The sequence below is a fragment of the Orussus abietinus genome, unplaced genomic scaffold (assembly GCF_000612105.2).
Source record: "Orussus abietinus isolate OABI.00-Male unplaced genomic scaffold, Oabi_2.0 scaffold206, whole genome shotgun sequence".
Lineage (NCBI taxonomy): Eukaryota > Metazoa > Arthropoda > Insecta > Hymenoptera > Orussidae > Orussus > Orussus abietinus.
The window spans coordinates 40,542-64,811 of NW_019394356.1; the positions used below are offsets into that span (position 1 = coordinate 40,542).

Genomic DNA, 24,270 nt, shown 5'->3' on the forward strand with positions numbered 1-24,270 from the left:
TCCAAGCAAGGCTGCTTGCACCTGTGCCGGCAAAATAGCTACTTCTCACTAGTACGGTATTACCCTGGCCGGCGATCGGTTTGATTTTCAACAAAGGCAGAAATGCTAGGCGACGGATGAGCATCCCAGAAAGAGGTGTTATTCACTTAGGAGATCATAGATTTAAATACCGGAAAGCACGTGGAAATCAGCTCGAAATCACAAGCAGAAATCGCTGGAAATCGTTGGAAATCGCCGATACATTTTCAGTTTTAAAGCCGATCGTTGCTTGTAACCGAATCACGTTGCTATATATCATATGAAATCAAAGGTAATCGGTTCTCAAAGAAGGAAATCCTTTTCAGTGATTTCCGAGTGAATAACCCCTCGGCTATTCTTGCCGAAAATGGAATTAAAAATCCCTGTACTATTTTTTGGCTACACTGCGCTATGTTTTTGATGCCTTTCCCATAAACTTGCGTAGAAAAACTTACGCAACTTGATTGTAGATGTTAATACTCATGGGTGTCGTTCCGTAGACGAGGTGGCAGACTTCTACCGAATGTTCTATTCGATTGTGCGAATGTGTCCGAAGTCTTACGAAACAACCCAATAGTGCCTACGAAATTTAGTTCAAGATTATACCGAAGACGTAAGCTGCATATTTATGCAAAAATCAATTTTGTAAGCCAACTGATCGATGCGACGTCCTCTGAGAAATTGCAGATCATAGTCCAACGTGGCCGCTAACGTTGCACCTTCGTTCGGCACTCAGCCTTCGTTCAAGATCCCTGCAAATTGAAATATCCCCAGAGTCTTACGCCCTTGTTTAACAACAACTGGGACAGATCTCACTTCAGTCCGGTAATCCAGGGATGAGAGCGAGGTCTGCGAGCTTCTTAGGCAAGTCCGGCACGTGCTCGGCGCAAGAATGCTTACCAGCGGATTTCGGAGCCCGCGGTTACCTCGGAACGACTTTGGCAATGGGCCTCTGCCCCTGGGATGGAATTTCTGCCATTTCCTCGTTCACTCGCCAAAATCGTATTTCGCGACTTCCGACCAATTTCTCTCGCGTCGCTAAGTCCTGGTCGCGATCACCCCCGAGCAATCTTCTCAATGACCCGAGTAAAACATTCTTACTTAACCGTTTGAGTCCCAGGCAGCGCGATCGCGCTGTTCAGATTTTATGTCGAGACAATCCAGCACATTTCGAGCGTTGTGGACAACTGACGGTGCGTCACCGACTGTCAAAGTCGCGCGCTCAGATTCACTGACCCAAGTACATTACACAGCTCCTTCTTTTAACCTCTTAACTTACAATATCGTGTGAGAGACGTGGTAAATCAATCGGGCCAAACGTGAACAAACGTGTGAGAGACGTGGTATGTCAATCGGGCCAAATGTAAACAAAACGTATGAGAAGTTACGTTCAGCCAAACCGTGAAACGGGCCGATGTATGACCGACACTTTTGTTGTTTATGACACGCGCTATTGGAATGTAACGCTAGGGGTTAATGTAAATAATACATCTTACAATTCAAGAAACGCTATCGCGCCGAGTGGGATTCATCGACATAAAATAAACAAAGCGCTATCGCGCTGCTTGGGTCTTCTCGTACTCATTTAGAGAAAGCGCGGTTGCGCTGTTCGGGATTCTTCGACAATGTTTTTTCAATACCCCCTAGGACTCAAACGGTTAATATAAACCTCATGAACGCGTATGAAAATTCAAAGTATAAGACGAGACTTTAAGATTTATGTTAACAGTGATGAGCGGGGAGATGTTTCATGCCATTGTTTGAAAGGAAGGCACGGCTCACTGGCCCCCTTTACGCCCTTTACACCTCTGTAAAAATTGGAACTACTTTCAAAGGGGCGAAAACTTCGTAATCGGTAAAACAAGATATACGCGGGTACCGCGGCGTAATCTCAATCACCCACGCATAACAATTTTATTTGGTATTCGTAGTTTTCTTTCCCAACCTATTTGCGTAATATTTTTACGTCCGTTGAAAGTATAATCGACGAAAGTTTTACGTTCAGCCTGTAACATTTATAAAACGTTTGCGGCTCTAATTTATTCCATGTATGTTATTAATGGACACAGTGTGTACTCACTTATAAATGTTTAACGACAAATATTTAAACGACGTTCATGTTACATGATTATACCGGCAGTAATATCAACGTTGAAAACGATTATTCGATCACTTCGCGTTTATTGGGATGCGTGGAATCCTTTATTTCACTAAATATATACATTCCTAAAATCAGTTCGCGTATTTAAAAATCGCTCCATAGATCTCGTTGTCAGTGACAAACCAAAAACCAGATGACATGGGCTCTGTATGTTCTGATTTTCTTCTTTTCTTTCCTTAATGAGAGGTTAAGGTTATCTGTAGCATTCCAGGATGATAAAGTGTTTTGTACAAGAATTAGAGGTTTCTGTGTCGGGTCTAACATGGCATCGCTTTGTCCAGGTACATAAAACTCTAAGTACGTATGAGACCAAAGCCACGTGGAGTGTGTATATAAAGTTGCCATATAAAGTCGTCATATAAAGTCGCCATATAAAGTCGGAGACGACGGAAGGGGGGAAATTTTTCTAAAAGCTCCTTACGACGTATTTCGCTGCCCCGCTTATGTTAACCCGCGGATCTAGGTTTGTCAACTGATCGAGTCAACACTGTCATCGGCGGCGAGTGTCGATAGCGGCTCCCTTTGATCCAAGTCAATCAATCACGCGGCTGTCGGTCTTTCCCAGGGAACGGTGAACGAGTGTCCGAGGGAGGCCATCGGTACAGCACCCTCACTGTCACTTGATACTGTCTGATTCGCGTGCTGGACTACGTAAATGATCTCTTTATACAGATCGATCGAAAGATTGTCGATCAAACGATCCGCACAAGTCCTCGCTCCAAATCTTCTGGTTATAAAGACACTTCTTAGAGTCGGTAACCCCTTCTCTGTGGACGGAGATTCAATTGGTGCCGAGATTGAATAATTTGATTGCATGTCAACCCTACGGAACAATACCCATGCTTTTGTTATCTTAATGGGCCCCCATAAAAAATGATCTTGGCGATTCCCGACGCAAGAGAAGCCGCTTAAAAAAATAACAGATTTTCAAAGTCCTATTATATTTCATGAATTTAAGATTTTCAACTCCTAACTCCGGCGGCCCAAAGCAAGACCCGAATAGATCTTTCCAAATTTCTGGATATCTTGTCGCCTTTGGTTCATTCATACATTCGATAAGTAAAGTCTTAGTTGGGATAAGTGGAATGAGATAAATGAATTGACCAATACTGGGATAATCTATACTAAGAAATAAAAATGCCATTGAAATAAAGTACGTCAAGGGCTGAGATAAAAGTTGCGATTTGTCCTCCAGGGCGCGGGTCGTCGAATCGACTTGCTCCGCACCGTTTACGTCATGGACGTGATGTCTTGACACGTTTTAGGTGTTCGAACGTCCGCAGACGTAAAACACGACCTGGGAGGAGGCGGTGGAGTGGTATCATCGGGCGGAGGAGTGGTCGGAGTCAACGACGCCGACGATAAGGACGGGAAGAAGAATAAACGTCAGAGGCGGCAGAGGACGCACTTCACGTCGCAGCAGCTCCATGAGCTGGAAGCTACGTTCGCGAGGAATCGATACCCCGACATGTCGACCAGGGAAGAAATAGCGCTCTGGACGAACCTCACCGAGCCCCGAGTCAGGGTAAGTCGATCAGGGCCGATCGGTTTCAATCAACGTCGACCGATGCGAATGAACGCGAAGCCACCTATTCTCATTACCCCGCAAAGGAAATCTTAGGATCGGTGCTTATGTTTTATTTTTTATTCAGTAATAAAGACAGATGGTACGGAAAGATAGCAGAGGACCAAAGAGAAAATCAAAGTCCTTTACACCCTATGTGTGATTCGTGATTCGCGATGCACGGTCCGCTTTGTGCGAAAATAGAGTGCATGGACGATGCGCTCAAATTTCGCGATATTAGTATATAAATTTACGACGTTGAGATACATTTATGCTCAATATCGAAATCTGTTATACACTAATTTTCGATCACATCTATGAGAATTCATAAACTGAAATAAAAAAATGCATTGAACCAAAGAAACATTTCTTTGCGTAGTACCCAAAGAAATATTTTGTTAGTTCAATGAATAATTATTTAATTTAAATAAACCTCTAAATGCAGGCGTTACCCTGGTTTTGTGGTAATCTAAAGAAAGGTAACCCATATACAATTCAATTCCAATTGTGAACTTTAAAAATGGCGGACATTTCCATATTTCCCACCGGTAGGCGTAAAGTAGAATTTAATTTGTGTTAAATAGACTGTACAAAGTCGAAATGTGGATATAGAGACTGAAATAGGATCAAAAGAAGCTTTAGTTAAGATATGCCGGTTCAAAATGAGGCTAAAATTTTGTCCCAGGACGAGGTGCTTCGAAATGGATTGCGGCGTCAACTTGCAAATTTCCCGTCGCAGTCTTATTTTGACGAAATATATTCAAGTCGAATGTAGAATTGTACGTCGGGTGGTCTTGGAGTTTTTGGATGCTGGACGCATCTCTTCACAAGATGTTGGCCCTTCTTCATGGCCCCCGACGGCGTGGGCACTTCGAGGATTTGCCCGCTGCCGACATGGAGCTCGAACCTCTCGATCGTTGATACGTTTTCAGATCCAGACTGCCTAAGTGCTCCCGGCGTCGTTTACGTCGACGAGTCGGCGGAAAAGGAAGAGATCCGTCTCGAGAGGTCGAAACAACAGAAGCCTAATCCACGCGGCACCGACGGTTCGTTCGGGCGGAGCCAAAAGTTGACGCCAGGCCCAGAAAGAGTTCATCCAGTCGTACAATAAACGCTTTGACGCGTATCCATTACATGTGCAACGCCTTTTCGACCCTCCGGAGTAATCCAGTTACGCGGAAGTCGGCCATAATGTTAATCCAAAGATACCGTGGGGGGACCTGTGATGAGCCATTTTCCCCGAAGCCATGTGCATCGACCGATCTAATTGTTGTCCCAGAATAGAAGATTAACTTTTCGCGCAATTAGAACGAATTATTCCCGTTATTGGTTTCACTTGACTTGACTTACATGTCGTTCTTAGTCACTGTTAGGACCTTAGTATTCTTATCATCTCGCGATGGCATTATCGATTCGCGGTCAAGGGTTTTCCTTGCGCAGGGATCGGAACGGCCGCGCGAGACATGCTTCTCGATTTGAGAATCCGGAGGTCTCTCTTCTTTGTGGCGCCATTCCATGTTCAGGGGGCAACGCGCTAGATGTGTAGGGATGGCTCGGCCAGGTTCACGTGGGGTTGCGCATCCCGCAAGGGAGGCTTTGCGCCGGTAAGCCCCCATGGATTTATAGAACCGCACACAGCAACGCGACGCTATGTTTCCAACGGGCTGCTGGCATACGCCATGTACCAAAATGTTCCGAGTCCTGGCAGTGGTCCTTTCGCAAAATGGAATACCGGGCAGAATGTTCTTCTCTATAAACCCGAGTGAACCCTGGAGACCCCTTTCGTTGGCGGTCGACACCTCAGCCCCAGCTTTTGATGGGGATTGATAACGCTGGCTGAGAGTCCCGGTTCGACATTTCATGTCCGATGGTCAGGAGGTACGAATCACTAATAGACTACAGAGATGCTCGTGAACTTTAGATTGAAAAACTACCGACAGATAGTAGAGATGACCAACAGCGGCAATGATTCTTTCTCGTGGAACACCGACGAAAAGTTCATCGTCGTGAACGGCACTTGGCACGGATAACTCGTTTGGTTAACATATTGCATTTCATATGTCCAAATAATGTAATAGGTTCCAGATCGTGTATCGCTCCGAGCAGCTTGTTAGCCGAGCTTCTGACTCTTTCACGACTAGAGAATGACGTAGTCACGGATTGCGGAATCTCGCGTCAGATTCGCCGTTTAATTTCTCATAAACCTGAACCAGGATAGGTACCCTCATCGCGGTTCCGGGTGATATTTATCGAAACGAAGCGGCTTTTAAATTTCAGCGGTAATCCGCATGTTTAGACATCGCGGACAAGATATTTTCTAAGCTGAAGGTGGATAAATTATGCAACGTGCGAGGGATGAATCCCCTATTCAATTCCGAAGGAGATGCATCTGCTACTTGTCCAATGACCGGCATTTAGTACCCAGCTATTACTCCGAGTGGAGACCCGTGTCCACGAGTGTCACCCAGAGGCCGTTTTACCGAGGCCCCGAGAAGTTTGAGGAAGCGGAAAACGGACAGCATCCACGGGGCGGCAGAGGGCCGATGCAGTTATCTGCAAAGAGGCAGGCGTATGTTTCGGTTCGTGGCAGTAGCGCGGCTGTCCGAGATAATCCGCCGGTGATTAAGACCATAAATCCATCGGCGGATTAGTATGGTTGCACCGCACACCGCGCGGGGAACACGGGGGGGGTGCGGGCTCGTGGAATACCGCCGCCGCCACCACCGGCACCAACACCAGGGTCGACCCCAACATAGGCACCGGCACCGTCCACCACATCCTCACCGGCCACGGTTCACCCACCGTCAGTGACGGCGCCGCTACGTGTGCTCGGCCATCGCTGCTCCTCTGTACCTCGCCGTATGAGAATGGAAATGGGAACGGGGAACGGAGAACGGGAAACCGGGAATGTGGAATGGGACGCCATGGAATATAGGTGGGACACTAACCGGTATGAGAGTGAGGATTACCGGTGTCATCCGTATTCGGCGGGTTAGCGGCTGTCAGCGACCAATGGCATCGGTATATATCAATTATTACCGCTGCCGCGCGGCGCTACGTTGCCCTCCACCCGTGGGGCCCGCTTATCTGCGCTCACCTAGGCAAGCCCAACCGATTCGCATTATGGATGCACGCACTCCATCACGGTTACCGGCTTGTCGGCAGAGCGTTTCGGTTTCGCCCGTTGCCTTCGCTCGTTGCCTTTGCCGGCCATTGCTGGCTTCCGCTAGCTTCCATCACCTCCCAACGATGGGGTGCCCCGTTCCCTGCATTGTTCTGGGTTCTTTTCGCGTTTGGAACTGACTGGGTAGTTTTCGACTCTACCGCGATTTATCTCTCGATGATCTCTGATTCATTGGGGGGATCTCGCCGGATGGTGGGAAATGCGTTGCGAGGATTTGTGATGCTCAGATGAGAGTAGGTGGTGATCGGTGTACCTTCTGGTTGGCCTCGTTAGGTCTAGCTATTGATCTAAAGGGCGTAGAGGGACGTTGTTACTTATATTCGTAGTGGATGATGCATTCAATCGGATATACATCTGAACACGAACCCGTACGAGGCAAGGTGAGCCAGACGGAATGCCTCGTGCTCGGATGTGTACGCGGTAATGAACAAAATCGTTCGAGGAAATGAACTGACTTCTTGACGAATGACATTCGAACGGCCTTGAAAAGGGTGATGAATGATCCAAAGCAGTTTGCCGCACTTTGATTGTTTGACCATCCTCGCATGTTCGCTTTGCCTCATCCGCGTTCTGGATCAGATATGTATTCGGCTTTAAGTGTACGCTAGAAGAATTGGAAAATCGATGAATTTTGGATGTCAACGGACATTTTTGGTGGTCCACGGATGAGTCGGTGTTTTTGGATTAATTTGCGTGCACATTTTTGGCTCGTTATCTGTATAAAATACAGAAAGCAAGAAGGCGTTCTTGCTGATACTGTCTGATGGAAAAGTGCCGGGACACTATTTTCCAGGGCCTACCGTGACAAGATCTGAGAACCGTGATGGAAGAAAAATGCGAGCCTAGAATAACGAAAGAAAACACTGGTCTGTTTCTCCTGGAATGTAAGAAAAATTGGAATGGAGTCACAAAAATGCTGCGGAATATAGCGACGAAGAAGGAAACGAATGAAAGTAACTATATGGAGAATTGAAAAGCAGATACCGCCTAACCCGACGTTTTGCTACGACGCGATTCGAGCTAGATTGGGAGAAATGGCAAAGGGATTTTAGTGTAAAGGGAAGGATCAATTTGCGTGCAGGCGAATTCTCCTGAAAGTTTGCCGAAGCCCCTCGTTAAATAAGAGGACATCAACACTTCCATCGGCCTCGGCTCGTCGATGCGACGCGGTTCCATTTTGAATTTTAGCCCCGGGATTTTAGAAGCGCGCGCCTGTGACAGGGGACCAATAAAACGAAAGCGTGATTCACGACATCGGCCATCACTGTCGTTCCTTTTCACCCAGGCCCTCTAAACGAGTCCATAAAATTCCACCATCAATCCGTGGATGCCTCAGTTTTCGTCGAAACGCGAGGCCGAAGCCCCCGACGCGGTCCTGACTCGTAAAATCATCCGAATGATAATTGGAATCAGGTGTCGGATCAAGCATTTACAGCTCCATTGGCTGGACGGGCATAATTTTTAAAAGCGAATTCCAGCGGCCGCGGAGCTTCAATCGGCTCTTGTGCCTCGGCAGCGCCGATCGTCGAATCCGCCCTATTTATAAATCGCAAAGAGCAGCCCGTGGAGCCGAGCGAGGCGGCATTAAAAATCACGTGTTCCGCTTGAGCTCATAATCTCGTATAATCTTTTGCAAAGTTGTTAATACTCGCGGCTTACGGGTGTTAATTTAATATCCATACAGGTGCGCCAACATTGAATATCCGAATCCCACTGGCGGAGCCGGCGCGGTCCGCACTACCACCGCGATAAAAAGATCCATAAAACTGGTCCCTCTCTCTCTTTCTCCCTTTTCCTCCCCCTGGACCCGGTGCCACCACGGCAGGACCGCCGGACCACATGGATACCGTCACGTATTCCACGTGGCGTTTACGTCGTATCCAGGTGGAACGACGCGCCGCTTTAATGCGTGTAATATGCCTCGATTACGGCTCGTGTCCCATCGCCGCCGGAAGTGGCCCTCTCTCTCCCTCTGCCTCGGGCCTCCTCTTTCCCTCTTTTTCCGAATCTCTCCGTTCTCCTCGTTTTGCTCCCTTTCTCTTTCGACTCGTGCCTCCGCTCCCGTCCCGGTTGGTCGGCGAGGGAGGAAAGCGGAACAGGTAACGGCGTTATCCGGGTTCACCGCGTGGCGACGGCCAATTACAAATAAGGGGGTCGTACGGCCAAATCCTGCGGGATCATCGGGATCAGGTTGCCGCCTCTCGGTCACCTGACCTGCCGTTCAGCCCCGGATTGGCCCGACCGATTGGGTCCGGATCCCGGTTTCGCGATTCGGGATTAATTTACTTGCTGGCTCCCCGGGAAATGCCTGATAGAATTTTCAGAAAGACCTCGAACGAGTCGACCATCTTCCGATGGATGGATAATGCTCTCAGTTACGTTGATTTTTCGTTCAATAACGAGATAGTTCCCCTCCGACGAGGTTTGAGAAGCGGGGAGTTTGCGGTAATCTAGAAGCATGAAACGTCACGTTTGTTTGGTAAGGAGTTTGAAGCGGTTAGTTTTGACGTCCTCGAATGGAGCGGGGAAGTTTAAAAATACACCGCGTCGTAATTTATAGTCTTATCAAGCTCGCGATTCGCGTACGTGGCGTCACGTACATTTGTCTTTGCCAGAACCCATTGTCAGGGGTTCTAGAATACGTCGGGGTATAATTTTCCATGCACCACCTTGCAAACTATTTAACCTTTAGAAATTCTTCTATCGGAAATGCTCCTCCAAAAAGAGTGGACGACTATAAAGGTTCACCTCTTGTATCCTCATCGTCCCGTAGAGACTTTTTCAATTTCATATCTTTTCTAATTCGTGCTCATTTTTTGGTCGTATACAATGTAATTCGCGTAATTCCTAATTTGTAATCCTTTCGCGATGTAACCACCTATCTCGGCTATCTTTATATTCCAACCTCCAACTTCTTCCGGGAGCGTCTCCATTATGCCGGACGCTCTCCGTCTCGTTCGGTAAATGCAGCGACAAAGCTCCCCCTCGTCCGACCACTTTGTCCCAGAGGTGTCCGACGCTCTACGAATGCACCTGAAAAGCCCCGGAGGAACGGCCCGACCCCTTCCGGGTCGTCTCTCGGATACCTTAACTCTCGGTCGGTCCCGATCCACGGAGTATTTCGAGTCCGAATGACGGTAATACCGGTGGATCATCGAGGAGCCCCGATATCGCCCACAAATGTGACGAATTTCCTTCGGATCCACTTCCGATGTTCTCTCCGCCTATATATCGCCCGCCCTCCCACGCGCGTCCTGAATTCGAAACCCACATTCGGCGCCCACGCTCGTGTGGGAGCCTCACACAGGGAGCCGTCGAGAGACGCGCTCGCTCTTCTTGATCCATCTCGACGGCATAGGGAGATTTATGGAGACGCTGCTGCAGGAAACCAAGGCCCGCGCCGCGCGACGAGCGAGTGTGGGTCGCGACACCCGCGGCGCCCTTATATATGCACACCCCCTCCACCCGGCACGCACGTGACCGGCGTGGCACTTGGGATGCGAGGGGGGCGCAGGTGGAAAGAAAGGGGAAGGAGGGGCGGAAAGAGGTGCGAGGGGTCGGTTGAGCGGAATGCACGTGGAACACATGGCTCCTGCACGTATACCCGTACGCGTATAAGTACAGGCGTAGGTATACGAGCATCCGCGCGGGAGGTTGGCTCCATCACCGTTGGGTGCGCAGAGGGGGAGGTGGGGTCGAACCCGTGGAGGAGCTCGCGGGTTTAACGGCGTGGTTGCGCGAGTGGGTGTTTCCGCGAGCTCGCGTCGCGCGGGTGTGTATGTGTGCGAGGGTGGCGGCCGAGACGAGGCGGGAAAGGAAGGCCGGAGAATAAGAAGAACAAGGGGGGAAGCCCACATCCATCCCAGCGGCCATGATGGCTGCTTGCCGTCACCGCGCAGCTGTCCGCCGATGTGCGGACGTCTCTATACTCCCGCAGCTCCTTATCGTCCACGCGCCCAGGCTCCCACCCTCTCGAATGAAATTTTATGGCGAATCGCCCGGGCTTGGGGCATATTTCCAATGGCCGCTAAACCACTCGCGGTGGCCCTGGAAGTGCCTTATGCAAAGCTCCCGGTGCCTCCTCGTAATGGGCATCGTTGCCGACCGCCTTTGTTGGCACTTTGTCGCGGCCCGAAAAAGAGACGCGCATTTGGCGAGGCGATGCCTGCCAGTCTACGACTGTCGACGTCTTTGCATTAACAAAAATGATTGTTCGTCATTTTTCGCGAGCTATGGGGCGCGATAGAAGTCACGAGTGAGGCGTTCGCAGTACTTAACAAAATGCTTGGTTGCTCCCCCCGCAGATGCGAACTCGTTTCCTACGTTCGGAGGCCACTCCTTTCATCGCGAGTAGATAACGGGAAGTGTACGCGGAATCGCAGCGGTTTTATATCTCGCCGGAGGGTTCCCTCCGAGGAACGTTTCCAGAATTCCGTCGGCATTCGCCCCGGCACGTTTTCCCCATTATTCCACATGCGAAAGATGACCCCAATGCCCGACAACCTCCCGATGGGAGCGATACGGGAATTTCGGTGCGCCAGGAAAAAACAACACCGGCTGATTACCCAACGCAGCGATCAAGATTAGACGCGTCTTATCATTATCACCCGATGATATCATTTATGAGTACCGGCACGAAAACCCCAGAGGTCACCGAAGTCAACGTCGCTCACGTATTGGTGCTCCCAAGTACCGTCGATCGTGCTCGCATAAGATTTTCCATTTTTCCGTGTTTTGCCATTACCGTTATCGGTGACGGCAAAATTATGGCAAACCAGAGACGAGGACAAGACTACTCGGTAACAGGGGGTGCGGCAACGATCCCTCCTCCTCGTAATAAAAACACCCCATAGCCGGGATAACGTAATCGACCGAGATGTCCCGTTTCGGTTAGACCGGGAGGAAGGAAATCTAATTCCGTGGCGACCAAAGTCAAGAGACTTTTCCGCCGACAGGACGGGGGTCTAAGGAGAATCCTCGGAGGCGCGTTGAGAGAAATCCGAAAAGCGCACTCAACGATCCGGGTGATCCGTGGCGCGAATCGGCCTTCCGGGCCCCATTTTTCGCGAGGAGGGTTCCCCTCCGCGCGGAAAAGCAGCGGTAAGGAGGCCGAGGGACGGGCCGAGTTATGGCTGCCCGCGTGGCCGGGGAGGTTGCGCCGTCAAATCCTCGCGAAGCCCCGGATATCCGGCGGCTCCTCGGCGGAATTTATTTTTAATGAAGTGGCGCCTCGCGGTCTGGCCCCAGCCCGCTGGCAGCCTCCGGCGGCGCGCGACCCTCACCCCTCGGAGCGCCGCCGCAGTCTGCGGCGCGTCGACCGGCGCAGCGGACCGTTCCCCCGGGGACCCCATAGGCGCGTGGGGGGAGGGGGCCCACCGGCCGCGGGGATTGGCCCGGGTCGGTACGCACGGCTCCGAGGTGGCCCCGGGAGGGTGGGTGGTTAGGATAGACGGAGGGATGGTGGATAATATAATGATGGCGTCGGCGGGCAAGGTGGGGCGGGGCTACGAGGGGATCAATATTATCCTCCCTCCTCTCCCCCTCCTCCGCCGCGCCACCTCCTCCACCAGCCACCGCCGCTCCCCGACTCCTGCCGAGCCGCCCGGTCTTCTTCGCCGCTCGTCTCGCTCTGTCTCGCTCCGTCGCCCTCTCTCCGCGGCGGCCTCGCTCCTTCTCGCACCCGGCGCATCCATCCGTCTCTTTCTCCGCCCCGCCGGCTCGGGCCCACTCAGCCCTCTCGGCCGCGGGCCGGTGACGTGCGTGTGCGTCTTGGACGCGTCGATACTCCGGCCGCGGCCACGGGGGGGGAGGGAGGTTTACCGCGGCCTACGGGTATACGACCGCTCGTCATCTTTCAAGATGGACCCACCTACGAGCCCCGGGACATAATTGGGGGCAATCTTCGGTCTTCAGGGGAGATTAGGGGGGGTTAGGATTCGATCTTCCCGGAGGCGGGGAATTACTGCACGCCCGGAGTGCGTTGCCGACCTGGAGGTAGAGCTTCTAAGCGTCCGCGGATCTTCCCGGCCGGGCGGAGGAAATGGTGCCGTGAGCGGAGACATCCTGGAATGACCAAATCGACGGGGAGAATATTTCTCTGGGCTCTGTAACGGTCCGATCTAATTGGGCTGTCGCTTTTACGACATCTCGTCGAACGCCTACTCGCGCGAAGAGCAATTTTTCAGTTTTTTTAAGCCTTTACGGACCACGCAAGACTTGTTTCGTAGCGCCTCTAATATGAGTTGGGCGTTATCGGCGACGCATTAACCGACGCATTAACCCTTCTGGGAGGAAACGCTCCCTTTTCTGGGACACCTCCAATCGGAAGAGAGGTAAGGTCCTCCATGGATCTTTCGAAAAAAAAGAAAAAAAAAACCTCGAAGATGCTTTGGTCACCTCGCCGACCGGCCATCTTTCTTCCGTAGGCCACGAAGCCTTGACCGTAGCGCTCGGCATTCCCCGTAGCGAAGCGAGACAAATCGTCGCCGCCCGAATGTCCGGCCCGGGCATTAAGACACCATGAGACCATGGTGAATGGGGCCGTGGTTCTCTCGGCCATCTATACAGGATCATGGCGCGGGAGAACACCGAGGGAAGGAGCGCCCGGGGGTGGGGTGATTGATGAGGACCCCGGCCACGGTCTCATTACAGTTATATAAGCTTCCGTAGATTGAGCCGTGCAGAGGCTTATACGCCGCCAACGGGGGGGTTGTGATTTGATGAGGTTTTATTGCTCGCATGACGTGATAGAGGAGAGGGCAGCCCCGTTGTTCGACCGATCGCCCGGTCGAAACCTCTCCTCTCGACTTTTCGTCCCCGTCGAGCCCTGTCCGTTCTAGATAACAAGGACCATGATACATGAGATACGCTGCTCAACCTTCGGACCCTAGTTGCAAATGGATCGAGACGGTCAATTTTCAAAAGAAAAATCCGGACAGCTCGTCTAACGTAAAGATAACGAGAGAAGTCCTTTCCAGACCTTTTCCAGTTACCAACCAAGACCCACCCAAGTTCGACTTCGAGGAACTCGATCGACGGAGGTAAAGAAGAGTTTTCTAAATACCTATATCGCCGACGTTCGTTTTTATATTGACAGCTGTGTCGAATTATATTCGGTACTGTCCTAAATGGCATGCTCCACCTGTCGTTTCGTACAATAATTATTAAGAAATCGAAGTAAAACTCTAGAAATCCTCTAGATTCATGGTTTCTGAGGCCTTAATTGACTGTAGAGGGACCCCCTGCGCCTTTTGTCTTTCATATTAGAGCCTTTAATAATTCGATATCAATCGAAATATGTGTCAATGTTTCTGACAGTTCTATCCAGTACCCTTGGAAAAAAGTGTCTTATTTAAATCGACTGATTTGAGAGGGGTTTCACTTAACCTTAACAGGGTGCTTTTGCCACACACAATCCTCCCGGTCAACTGAAGGCATGAAGGCATCTCAGCAAGGTTCGAGTATTTGTTTCTTAACGAGAGAAGTGCTGCTTTTTCGAGAGCTTAGGTGTTTCCGAAGGGACTCTTCTGGAACGCAGCGCGTATTTTCCAAGCCGAGGAAAGCCGATCGCCCGAGATTTGAAAGTTCATTCATCAAGTTTACGAGCCACGGACGGGTCGTCGGGTCGTTCTCGCTGGTTGCACAGATTTTGCGATGCCGTTAAAGTTTATGGGCGCGGCCTCGTGTACGAGCCGGCCTCGCCTGCGCCTCGAGTTTATTGATTCTCGAGCCAAGGCATCTTCGTTCTCCGTTCGCCGTTGTGCAGAGTTTACTCCCTCTTACCTTGCCCTGGACGAAGAAACGGAATAGCCCGTCCCACTTCTCCGTCATGCGTAGACCCAACCCCGCTGAAGGTACTCCCCATCTGAGGCTCCGTTCTTAAACAACCTCGGGATTTCCTCGTATTTTGTGTCGAAGGACTCTGCGATGGATTGCCCGTGAATTTGAGTACAGGGGTTTACGAAAACTCGAATGGGTCTGACAAGAGCCAAGGAAGACAACCCACGGTCCAGATTGAGGGAACTGCACGTATTTTGAAACATCTAGGTCAGAGGTGTCCAACACACACACGCATATATATATATGATATTTTAGTGAATTAAAATTCGGTTCATTGAACCAAAACGTTTTCTGAAATGAACCAAATGCAGTCCCTAGGATGATTTAGCTAAACGAATCAAATTTTATCCCTGTAAAATGCAAATAACAGCTAATTAGTACGAAAGTTTCCCCTTTTCGGGATAACTAAGCCCCGGGGTAATTTAAAATTGATAAATAGTAACGAGAGGTTGTATTAACAAAAAGTACGAAGAGAAAACAGAATGAGGTGTACGGCCAAGTAAAGCCGGGCGAGCCACGGGTCCGTAGGTAATGATTAAACACCCTGCACAATTCTTCGACGAAGATTCCCAACTCCCGATTAACGACATTTCCCTCCACCCTGACGTTCTCCAGAACCCGGAGAATACCACACGCGAGTAGGTCCGGAAGGTGTGCACCATAGCAGGCGAAAGTCGGAGCATTACTCTTCATTAGGGTGGTTCCACCCACTTTCGCAGCCCACTTTCAATGACTCGTCGCGCCTCTTAGCGTTTCCGTGGCGCGATCGCAGGACCATCCATCTTGCGGCATCCTCGCCCACCATCTTCCGTTATCCTTCCCCCATTCCTGGCTGGTTCCCCCCTCGTCGGGTTCTAGGCTCCCCCGGGCCGACCCTCCGTGCCCTTTTCCCGCTCCTTGCTCCTTACAGTTACGGGAGATCGACGTGTATCTGAGCGCAACCACCCGTATAATTGTCGAGGGTGGCCGAGACCCCCCGGAGGTGGGACCTCGACCGAAGGTCGAAGTCGAGCTCTCCGGGTCGGGATCGGAGGCTGGAGCCCTGGAGCCAAGCCTGGAGCCGAAGATCGGGGAGGCTGGAGCTGGAAGCTGGGGTGGCTGGGGCTGGAGGTTGGGACGGAGGTCGGGGAGGATCTCGAAGCACGGAAACGGCTGACGAGGTTTGCCTCGTAAAGTATCGAGCGCGGGAGCACCGCCTTGAATTAACGCCGTCATATTTCAGGATGGAGGAGCCCCAGGGTTTCCCTTACCATTTGTCCCGCGAAGCTCGCCTCGGCTTGCTCCGTCTCGCGTTAACGAATAATATCCCCGAGACGTTGGGCATAAATCTGCCGCAGAGAAATTTTTCGATCGCACGTTTCCCGGTGCAGTGATCTCGGTTGATCGATCTAAGAGGTTTCGAGGTTTCGGACGTCATCGATCAGTGGTCGGGACTAAGTGCGATCGATTGACTGCCTCGTTGAGGTGTTAAGGTAGGGTGGTGGGGTGATCCCTTCGGAGGGAGGTCTCTCTCGGTCTCGCGTTAATTCCGTCGGTTTGGCCGATCTCCGAAGTTAAGCATCATCGACCGGAGTTAAGCGGTCGGCGGTGGTCGGGGATCCGGGTTATCGTCGACCTGGTTTCGGGATATCAGCGGGGGGCATCGTCCGCAGGTCCAACCAAAAGTAGACGCCGAAACAACTGGGCAGAACGGAGGCGTTGTCTAGAGACTGCTGAGGGGTTTGCAGAAGTCTTTTTTTAACTCCGTTCCCACAAAATGAATTAGGACAAGTGGCGAAACAAGTAACATTTATTCTCTGCCATTGGTCGAATATGACCTGCAACAAAATATTGATTAACAGGGAAACTTTTAAGAGTAGACCAATGGGGTATGGTCGAACGGGATTGCCTCGGGAACACAGAAAATATTCCAGGGAGTGGACGACAATGAACTGCGATTCGCTGTATGTATGGCCGGTACCGAGTATACATAAAAAGTATACACATACACACCCCCTATTCACAAAAATACTCCCGTAATTGCTTCAACTCGATGTTCGTTCTGTACAGGTCTGGTTCAAGAACAGGAGGGCCAAGTGGCGAAAGCGGGAGCGCAACGCCGCGGCGGCCACGGACTTCAAGTCCGGGTTTGGGGCGGCGGGCCTGAACAGCTTCATCGGGCAGCCCTTCCCGGACGCGGACGCGCTGTACAGTTCGTACAGCTCGTACAACAACTGGGCGAAAGTACCGTCGCCACTGAGCAGCAAGAGCTTCCCCTGGGCGGTGAACCCGCTGGGCTCGGTGGTGCCCACGGCGTCGCACCACCACCACCACGCCCAGGTGAGCCCGGTCAACTGCTTCAACGCGGCCGCCACCTCGGTGGCGGGGAACCACGTTGGGGGGATGTCTGTGTCGGTGGGCCAGGCCGCGACCTCGATGCTGCCAGGCATGGGGTCCGGGCTCGGCGTGGCGGGGTCGCCGGTAGCGGCGTCGGGGGCCGCCTGCCCCTACGCCGCCCCCGCTGGGCCTCATCCCTACGGGACCCCGATCTATACGCCGCACCACCGGACCGCGGCGACCTCCGAAACCTGCACGGTCATGTCGGACAGCATCGCCGCGCTGCGATTGAAAGCCAAGCAGCACAGCAGCGGCTTCAGCACCTCGAGCAGCGGCTTCAGCACCTCCAGCAGCTACAGCGCGGCCGGCGGGACCGGCACCACCGGAGGCGGCAGCATCAGTCCCGGAAGCTCGCGGGCCTCCTCGGGGGGCGGCCTGAGCGCCTGCCAGTACGCCTTGACCACCGGGGGCGCCAACCCCCACTCCCCGGGACCCGAGCACCCCAACGCCACCGCGCGGGCCCAGGTGTGAGGCAAGGCGGGGGCTGCGCACAGCCCCCATCAGGTCGCCGTCTCCGCGGGGAACTCTCTCGGCGGACCAGGGACCAGCCAACCCGAGGGCCACGGCCACCAGAACGAATGACCCAGGCCCAGGTCCGCCGCCTCGCCGACCTTGTCCTCGACTCCGTCATCCGTGGCGTCGCCGCAGCACTACATCATGTATGACGAGGTGGGCATCGCGACGGACGACAGGTTGGAGGACGAGCGCATGAGCCTGAGGCCCGGCGGTATAGGCGCGGACCTCATCGGTGGAGGTGTCGGCGTTGGGGGCATGGTCTACGGGGGGGCCGGGGCCCCAGGGCTTGCGGGGTATTGGCAACACGCTGCCACCACGGATGGGGGTTGCCGGCCCACCCTTTTCGACTGCTGGCCCTCGACCACCATTTTGCCCGGCGCCCAGGCCTTGTCACTTCCTCGCGATGACAACCGGGCCCAGTAGGCCTCCTCGTCCTGGCGACCTCTAGGAAGTCGAGAAGCACGGGGTAGAGTACTCGGGAGGGACTAAGGCCCATGTTTCGGAGAACGACGTCACGATGATTGCGAGTGCGGGGTGCCGGATCTCGGATGCAAAGCCTATCGCGGGACGTCACGAGCGGGCTTTTCGACGGCTATGCTTGGGCTAAAGGAATGAAGACGATACGGTTGCAATTCGGGAATGGTGATCGGACGGTACACTTGCTCATCCCAGGGGGATAATGATCGCGACTGCGAATGTCTGCACCAGTTCTACAATCGTCTAACAATCGTCGAAGCTGTAGTTCTATCGTTGACATTGAAGCCGTCGACATCATCCGAGTAGGTCTTTCGCGACTTCGATGCCCTCCCAAATGAGCCATGGGCCCCCTCGTTCCCATGGCCGGGATGTTATGGGCCGAGAAATCCTCGACACGATCTGTTCACGAAATTGGATCCTGAAGCAAACGCTCGTTACCTCTCTGAGGTTTCGGACAATGCAGGGACGGTCTTCGTGCGGTCCTCTCGACCGTCTTTGGGTCAGGGCTCTTGATCTTACCCCAAACAAGGTAACCAAAATGGACAAAGTCCATCCAAGTGGCACTAATTATGAGAGACTCTTCTTGGCGTTCCTAGAAACTCCCAGAAGACTGTGATGAAGACGTCAGGTAGATCTTGATGCGTCGTGCAATATCTCGGGATCTCCTGTTAATAGCGAAGCGAGCCAGTAGGAGTTCGCCCTGGTGAACGTTTTTTCGATTTCAGCACTCTTTGTCGTATATCTCGTTGGTTTCTGGACGTTCGGGCTCCTTGCTCTTTAAGGCTATTCGAAGAGCTTGGGTTTGAAGAGGTGCGGTCGAAGGAGGTTCGCAATCAGGTGATCGGCTTGACTCAACCTTGGAGGCATCGCAACGGGCCTCCGAAATGATGAGCGCTGCGGAGATCGCATACTCACCCTACCCTGTAGATAACTGTATAGTAGACACTTAACCGGTGCGTACATGTATACCAAATTGTTACATTATAACGAAGATGATAATAAATAAACAGCATTCAGCAAATACCAAATCGTAGATGGTAAGAGAGAGCGGGCGGGCGAGCACTGCGCGATCGGCCGATCGCGACGTGCTGCGTGTACAGTGTATGAGCGCAGGTCATTCTATCGATTAGGCATACGTTATAAATATGAATAACTTGGATAATTACAAGACACAGTATCGGTATCATTGATGATCACGTTCTGCGGAAACCCCCGAAGGTGACGCATCTTTCCTCCCTTATTCGTCCCCGATTAGTTGAGCTTATTCCTGTATGCAACATTTTCGATTTCTTCCGCGAACGAATTGGGACGTTTAAAAGTTGTGCAGTATCTCGGAACTTATGTTTAGTGTGTAATATTGGGTTTGAGTTTAATAGGTTCAGTGATTTCCTCCGTGCACAGTCAAGTATCCCTCTCGAGGGCCGATGCAAACGTGACCCCATAGATTGAATAGTCATAAGTTAAGTGTAAGTAACGACCGCTATTTTGTATGAGTCCCAATGTCGTACAAATGTTCGTCGAATCACATATCCCAGTTCTGCAGTGAGTGTTACGAAATCCCATCTTCGCACCCACCGACCGACACTCGCTACGTATACACGTTCCTAACCGGCATACGAACGCCGAAAGGCACCGTTTATAATCTAGTCACAATAAAAGGCAATTCTATTCTACGCGGTGGTTTGTAGCTTCATTCTCCCCTTAGATTCCTTTTTTATTCCTATTGTTCCTCCCCCTGCATCGCAGACAAATATTAATTTAAGTGCCGGCGGAACAACCTAAAGCAGTGCTCATTATCAGGTAAGTAACCACGGCTGGGTGATTTAATTCTTCCTACTAGATAACCGTAATTGGCAACATTTTGAAATTCGTTGGCCTGTACAAGATCCCAGAGAGGTTCGATCAAAAACCGATGATATTTCTGAAATTTAGGATCCCAAATTAAGAGGGACATTTTTTACTCCTTTCTAATATCCGTCCATTAAGTACTTTAAATCCAGTCACTGACGAACGACTGACAACGTAATAGGAAAGTGTGATGATGATTTCCATGATAATGAGAAAGTTAAGTGTAATCCAAAATAAAATGAATTCACTTGGGTTAGTTTTTCATGCGCAAATAGCATTAAATATATGGGTTTGGTTTAATTTATAAAATGGTACAAGTGAATGTACGTCGCGACACGTTCGGAATTCACATGCATACAAAGTGCGGGTACACCACATTGCATTATGGTGGACGTGGAAAAACGATAAATTATGCACCCTCGCTTCTGGCGAGGAGGGTTGCACTACCCTCACACGCTAAACCAAACTAAACGCATATTATGGTATCGTTGTCCGTTAATGTTATACCTATTACGAGATATTACGAGCCGTATGCTCCCCATTACAAAGTCCCTCGCGATAAAGATAATCCCATTGCACTTTCATGATTCCCCAAGACGAACAGGATTTTTTAATCCATTCTTAATAATCATTGACTAAACATTCACCCATCGCGAATAACTCACATCTCCATCTTTAGAATTTTAAATGATTAAAAAATTCATAAGTCTCAACAAAAGGAACAGCAGTAATGGTACTGATCGTGGTAAATTCAATCACTTTGCGAGGCGACGAGAAAACCATTTCCTTTAAAATTGTAATTTTCATGGAATTTCTAGGTAGCGAGATGAAGAAATGTAGAAGCTGGTAGAATACAGTTATCTCCCGGAAACGTTTTTCGGGAAAATATAAATAGTCATAAAGATGGTCTAAAATTCCGCAATACGATGTAGAATTAGATAAGATCTGCATTATGAAAGATCATAATGCAAAAGAGACAAAGTGTACTTCCGCGGAGGTCCTATTTTGCAGACGCAGAAAAATGTTTCGTCGAATCAGTCAAATTTTAATTGGTTCATTCACAGAATATGATTATTATGTGAATATTTCGTTCACGTGGCAAAATTCTTCGATTAATAACTTTCAGTTGATTGCATTAAATATCGTGGTAGATCACACCAAATATTCGGTTCAAACGATTTTATTCAACGAACCAAAATGGTTTTTTTGCGTTTGGGCTAGCAGATATGGCTACGTTTTGGAAGTATGGCACTACGATTGGTCCGGCAAGAGGGTATGCGATATCATACCTTGTTCTCATCATCTCTCATCATATAAAGGATACCTCGGATCCGTTTCTCGATCAATTTTCTTACCAAAGACTAGGGTCTTCTCCGCCCCAATTTTATGTAGCTCCTCGATTTGCAATTTCCAGGAAGTAATTTGGTCCCCGTCCTCTCCTCCTGCCTCTAGGATATTTGAATAAGCATCGGCGGGGCAACGACGGACCATCCCGTCATTCCCTGACGAAACGAGCATAGCCGAACCGTAGGTTGGCAATGGGTTTCTCTCGGATCGGGATCAGTCGCAGGAACGCCTAGGGACTTTCGCTCCAACGCTCGTCCTAGACTTCGTACAGTCCTGGGGACCCGGGGAGACATCCGCGTCCATATCTGAGGATTTGTCTGGCTAATAAACTACGAGACTCTGAATACGCCCCGCCATTTTCGTTCACCCTTCGAGTCGGGATTGACATCGGTGACTCGTATTGCGCTGGTTATTTGTAGGTCGGAAAAGTTAGGGAAAGGGAATTAAGGAAACGGATCATATACTTTTCCTTCATTGAATTGACTGAGTTAGAAGTCACTGTACTATTTTTCGCGAGGCGAACGTGAACGTGTTACAAATAAAGTGACTAAGAATATCTGTGCGAGGAGACGAGACGGTAAATCGACCATTGTCCAAAGTGGAAAGTTGTACGAGATAATAATATTTAGAGACCGACTCGAGAGGGAACGAAATTTCGACGAGGCGCCAAGTTGGCAACAATTGACGCCTGATCATACATGAAATTTACAACCAATAAACTGGGCAGTCAACCATTGCACGTCATCGGTGGGACTCGTCATCTCCAAGAAAAGCGGGTCCTCTTTTACGCGTTCTTTCTCGGCCAAGGTCACGGATGAAGATACAAGAAAATCCTTATCTACTATCCGATTCTGGTAAACTTCGACCCTTGGCTAACCGGCGGTCCGTTTAACCTTGTTTTCTGTTTATTCTTCGGCAAAATCGTGCTCGTTCACCTCTACTTCCACTAGGACGTTGCGGCAGAGTTTGCGCGGTTTAGACACTCAAAATATTACACGTCTGAGGAAGATAAAGTGACAATCAACATCAACTCAAACTGGCTCCGCGAGGGGTAATAAAGATACGCCACTCGTATCTCAGCCAACATCTTCGAGGTCTTATCTTTCCTGCAATGGCGTGAGCTTCTCGCGTGCCGCTACAAGCAGATTTTCATAATGCTCCTTATGATGCTTTCCCACTTTTCGTTTCTCGGCAATGACTGTTACCAACGAAAGCTCGTGATTCCTCCGAACTTCTAAAAAAAACGCTTCATTTTAAACGACTCCCTAAATAAAATGATTTATCGTGTTCATCACTTTATCCAATATACCCTGAGGATGTCAATGACTAATAATCTAAGTAGTCGACGAAGCATCTCGTAAATAAAAAAATTGCTGCATGGCCGTCACGCGCGTTAGAAATGAAACTCCTACCTCAAAGAGAATCGTTACATACTATTCCTTATTCTTAATTATTCCTACACGACATACGCAGACTAACGCGTACTACCAGGTCGTAAAAAGTTTCATGTAAAAGAAAGTGAGATGTCAATCAGAGGATTTAAAAACTTTCTCCCATAAGTGGTGTACTTGGTGAATCCGGACCACGGAGAAAGCCATAAGCGCGGTTAAATTTTCCTCCACCAGGGTGTCGCATATCCTCGATTGGAGCCGTGGGGAAGAGAGTCCGTATTCATGGCCCGATGATGTCCTCGACCAAAGAAGGTAATTTCTCTGGATACATTACTCGCTGCGTCACCTATTTCCTCGACACTGCGTATTGAGAAGTTTCTCCCATAATCGGTAGTATTTCGCCGTGATCGCGGCCAAGGTGAAGGCGAGGCCCATAAGCGTGGTTGGATGGGCATAACCAGGATTGGACTTGGACGAGGAGGAGGACGAGGGCGAGGCTTCCAAAGAGAGCGGGGGCGGCGAAAAGACCTGCCCCGGTAAGGGATGGGAAGTTTGCTCAATTACCTACCGGTGGCTGTTGGCTACGTCCCGTACAGCCGCAGTATACTGTATCGTGTAAACCGTATAGAGTGGATCTCGGGTACCGGCGTTATTTATTGCTGGTACGCGGCTACAACGCGGCTAGGTCGAACCGACCCAAACCAGCCGACCGTACTCCGTCTTCGGTTTACTTCCAGCCAGGTTGCCGCAGAGTGCTCCCCTGCACCCCCGTGGAAACGGAACACCTCGAAGAAGTGATTTAAGCGGTAACGATCCGCCCTAAAAACCTATTACATCGGAACTGCGGCAATACAGCAAAATGGCTGAGAAATTTTGGCAGAATATCTGGCTACGTTATCACTCCTGGCGCTCTTGCACCTTTACCTGATAATCGAATCCATCGTCCTTGTTTCTCTGGGGTACTTCTGTGCCGTCGCCTTCGTCAGAGTGCAGGGAAGATCGAGGCTAGTTCATACATTTTGAGCTTGGTCATTTTTTACGAGTCTCCTGGTAAACTTGAAAACTTGAGCGAAAATGTCATCGATCGAGTAAACCCTCTGGGTACATTTTGTAATTGCTTCATTTTATATCAGTCCGTTAACTTACTTAAATTCCACTTTTGTTACTCTGTAAAGTAACTTTCTTCACAATAGGGATAATTCTTACCAAATTGTGTAGAAACGTGCATAAATGCGACTGAAAACAACAAAGGAATTGAAGAGATAATTGGATCGCATGAGTTATTTAGATTTATGGATTTAATAAATAATGTTCACTCGCATAAAGTGCGTCATCTTCCTCATCTCCTTTTTATTAGCCTATTTAAATCATTTTATGCCCTGAATGTGCCCTCGCTATTTTCGCTTGCCGTTTTGCAGAAAATAGACACGGTCTCCCTAGTGTCACTCTTGCATCGTTACGCTTCTAATTATCGAATCTTCCCGGATTATCTTCCAATAATTCATCTTCTCTGGGGTCTTCTGCGCAGCCATCTTCATCAGAGCGTTCG

At 50.2% G+C, this 24,270-nt stretch overlaps 1 protein-coding gene across 3 annotated transcripts in view; it reads left to right on the forward strand.

Annotated features, from left to right (window-relative positions):
• LOC105697729 (pituitary homeobox x) overlaps positions 1-17,785 on the forward strand; it is a 30,399-nt gene extending 12,614 nt beyond the window's left edge. For 2 of the 3 annotated variants that reach the window (XM_012421337.2, XM_012421338.2), the window contains exons 3-4: positions 3,445-3,704; positions 16,816-17,785. In XM_012421337.2, coding sequence (XP_012276760.1) covers positions 3,445-3,704; positions 16,816-17,613 — 1,058 coding nt within the window. In that variant the 3' untranslated portion in view covers positions 17,614-17,785. The remainder of the gene's footprint in view (positions 1-3,444; positions 3,705-16,815) is intronic. The other variant, XM_012421339.2, reaches the window with a different exon arrangement.
• Positions 17,786-24,270: the final 6,485 nt, after the last annotated feature.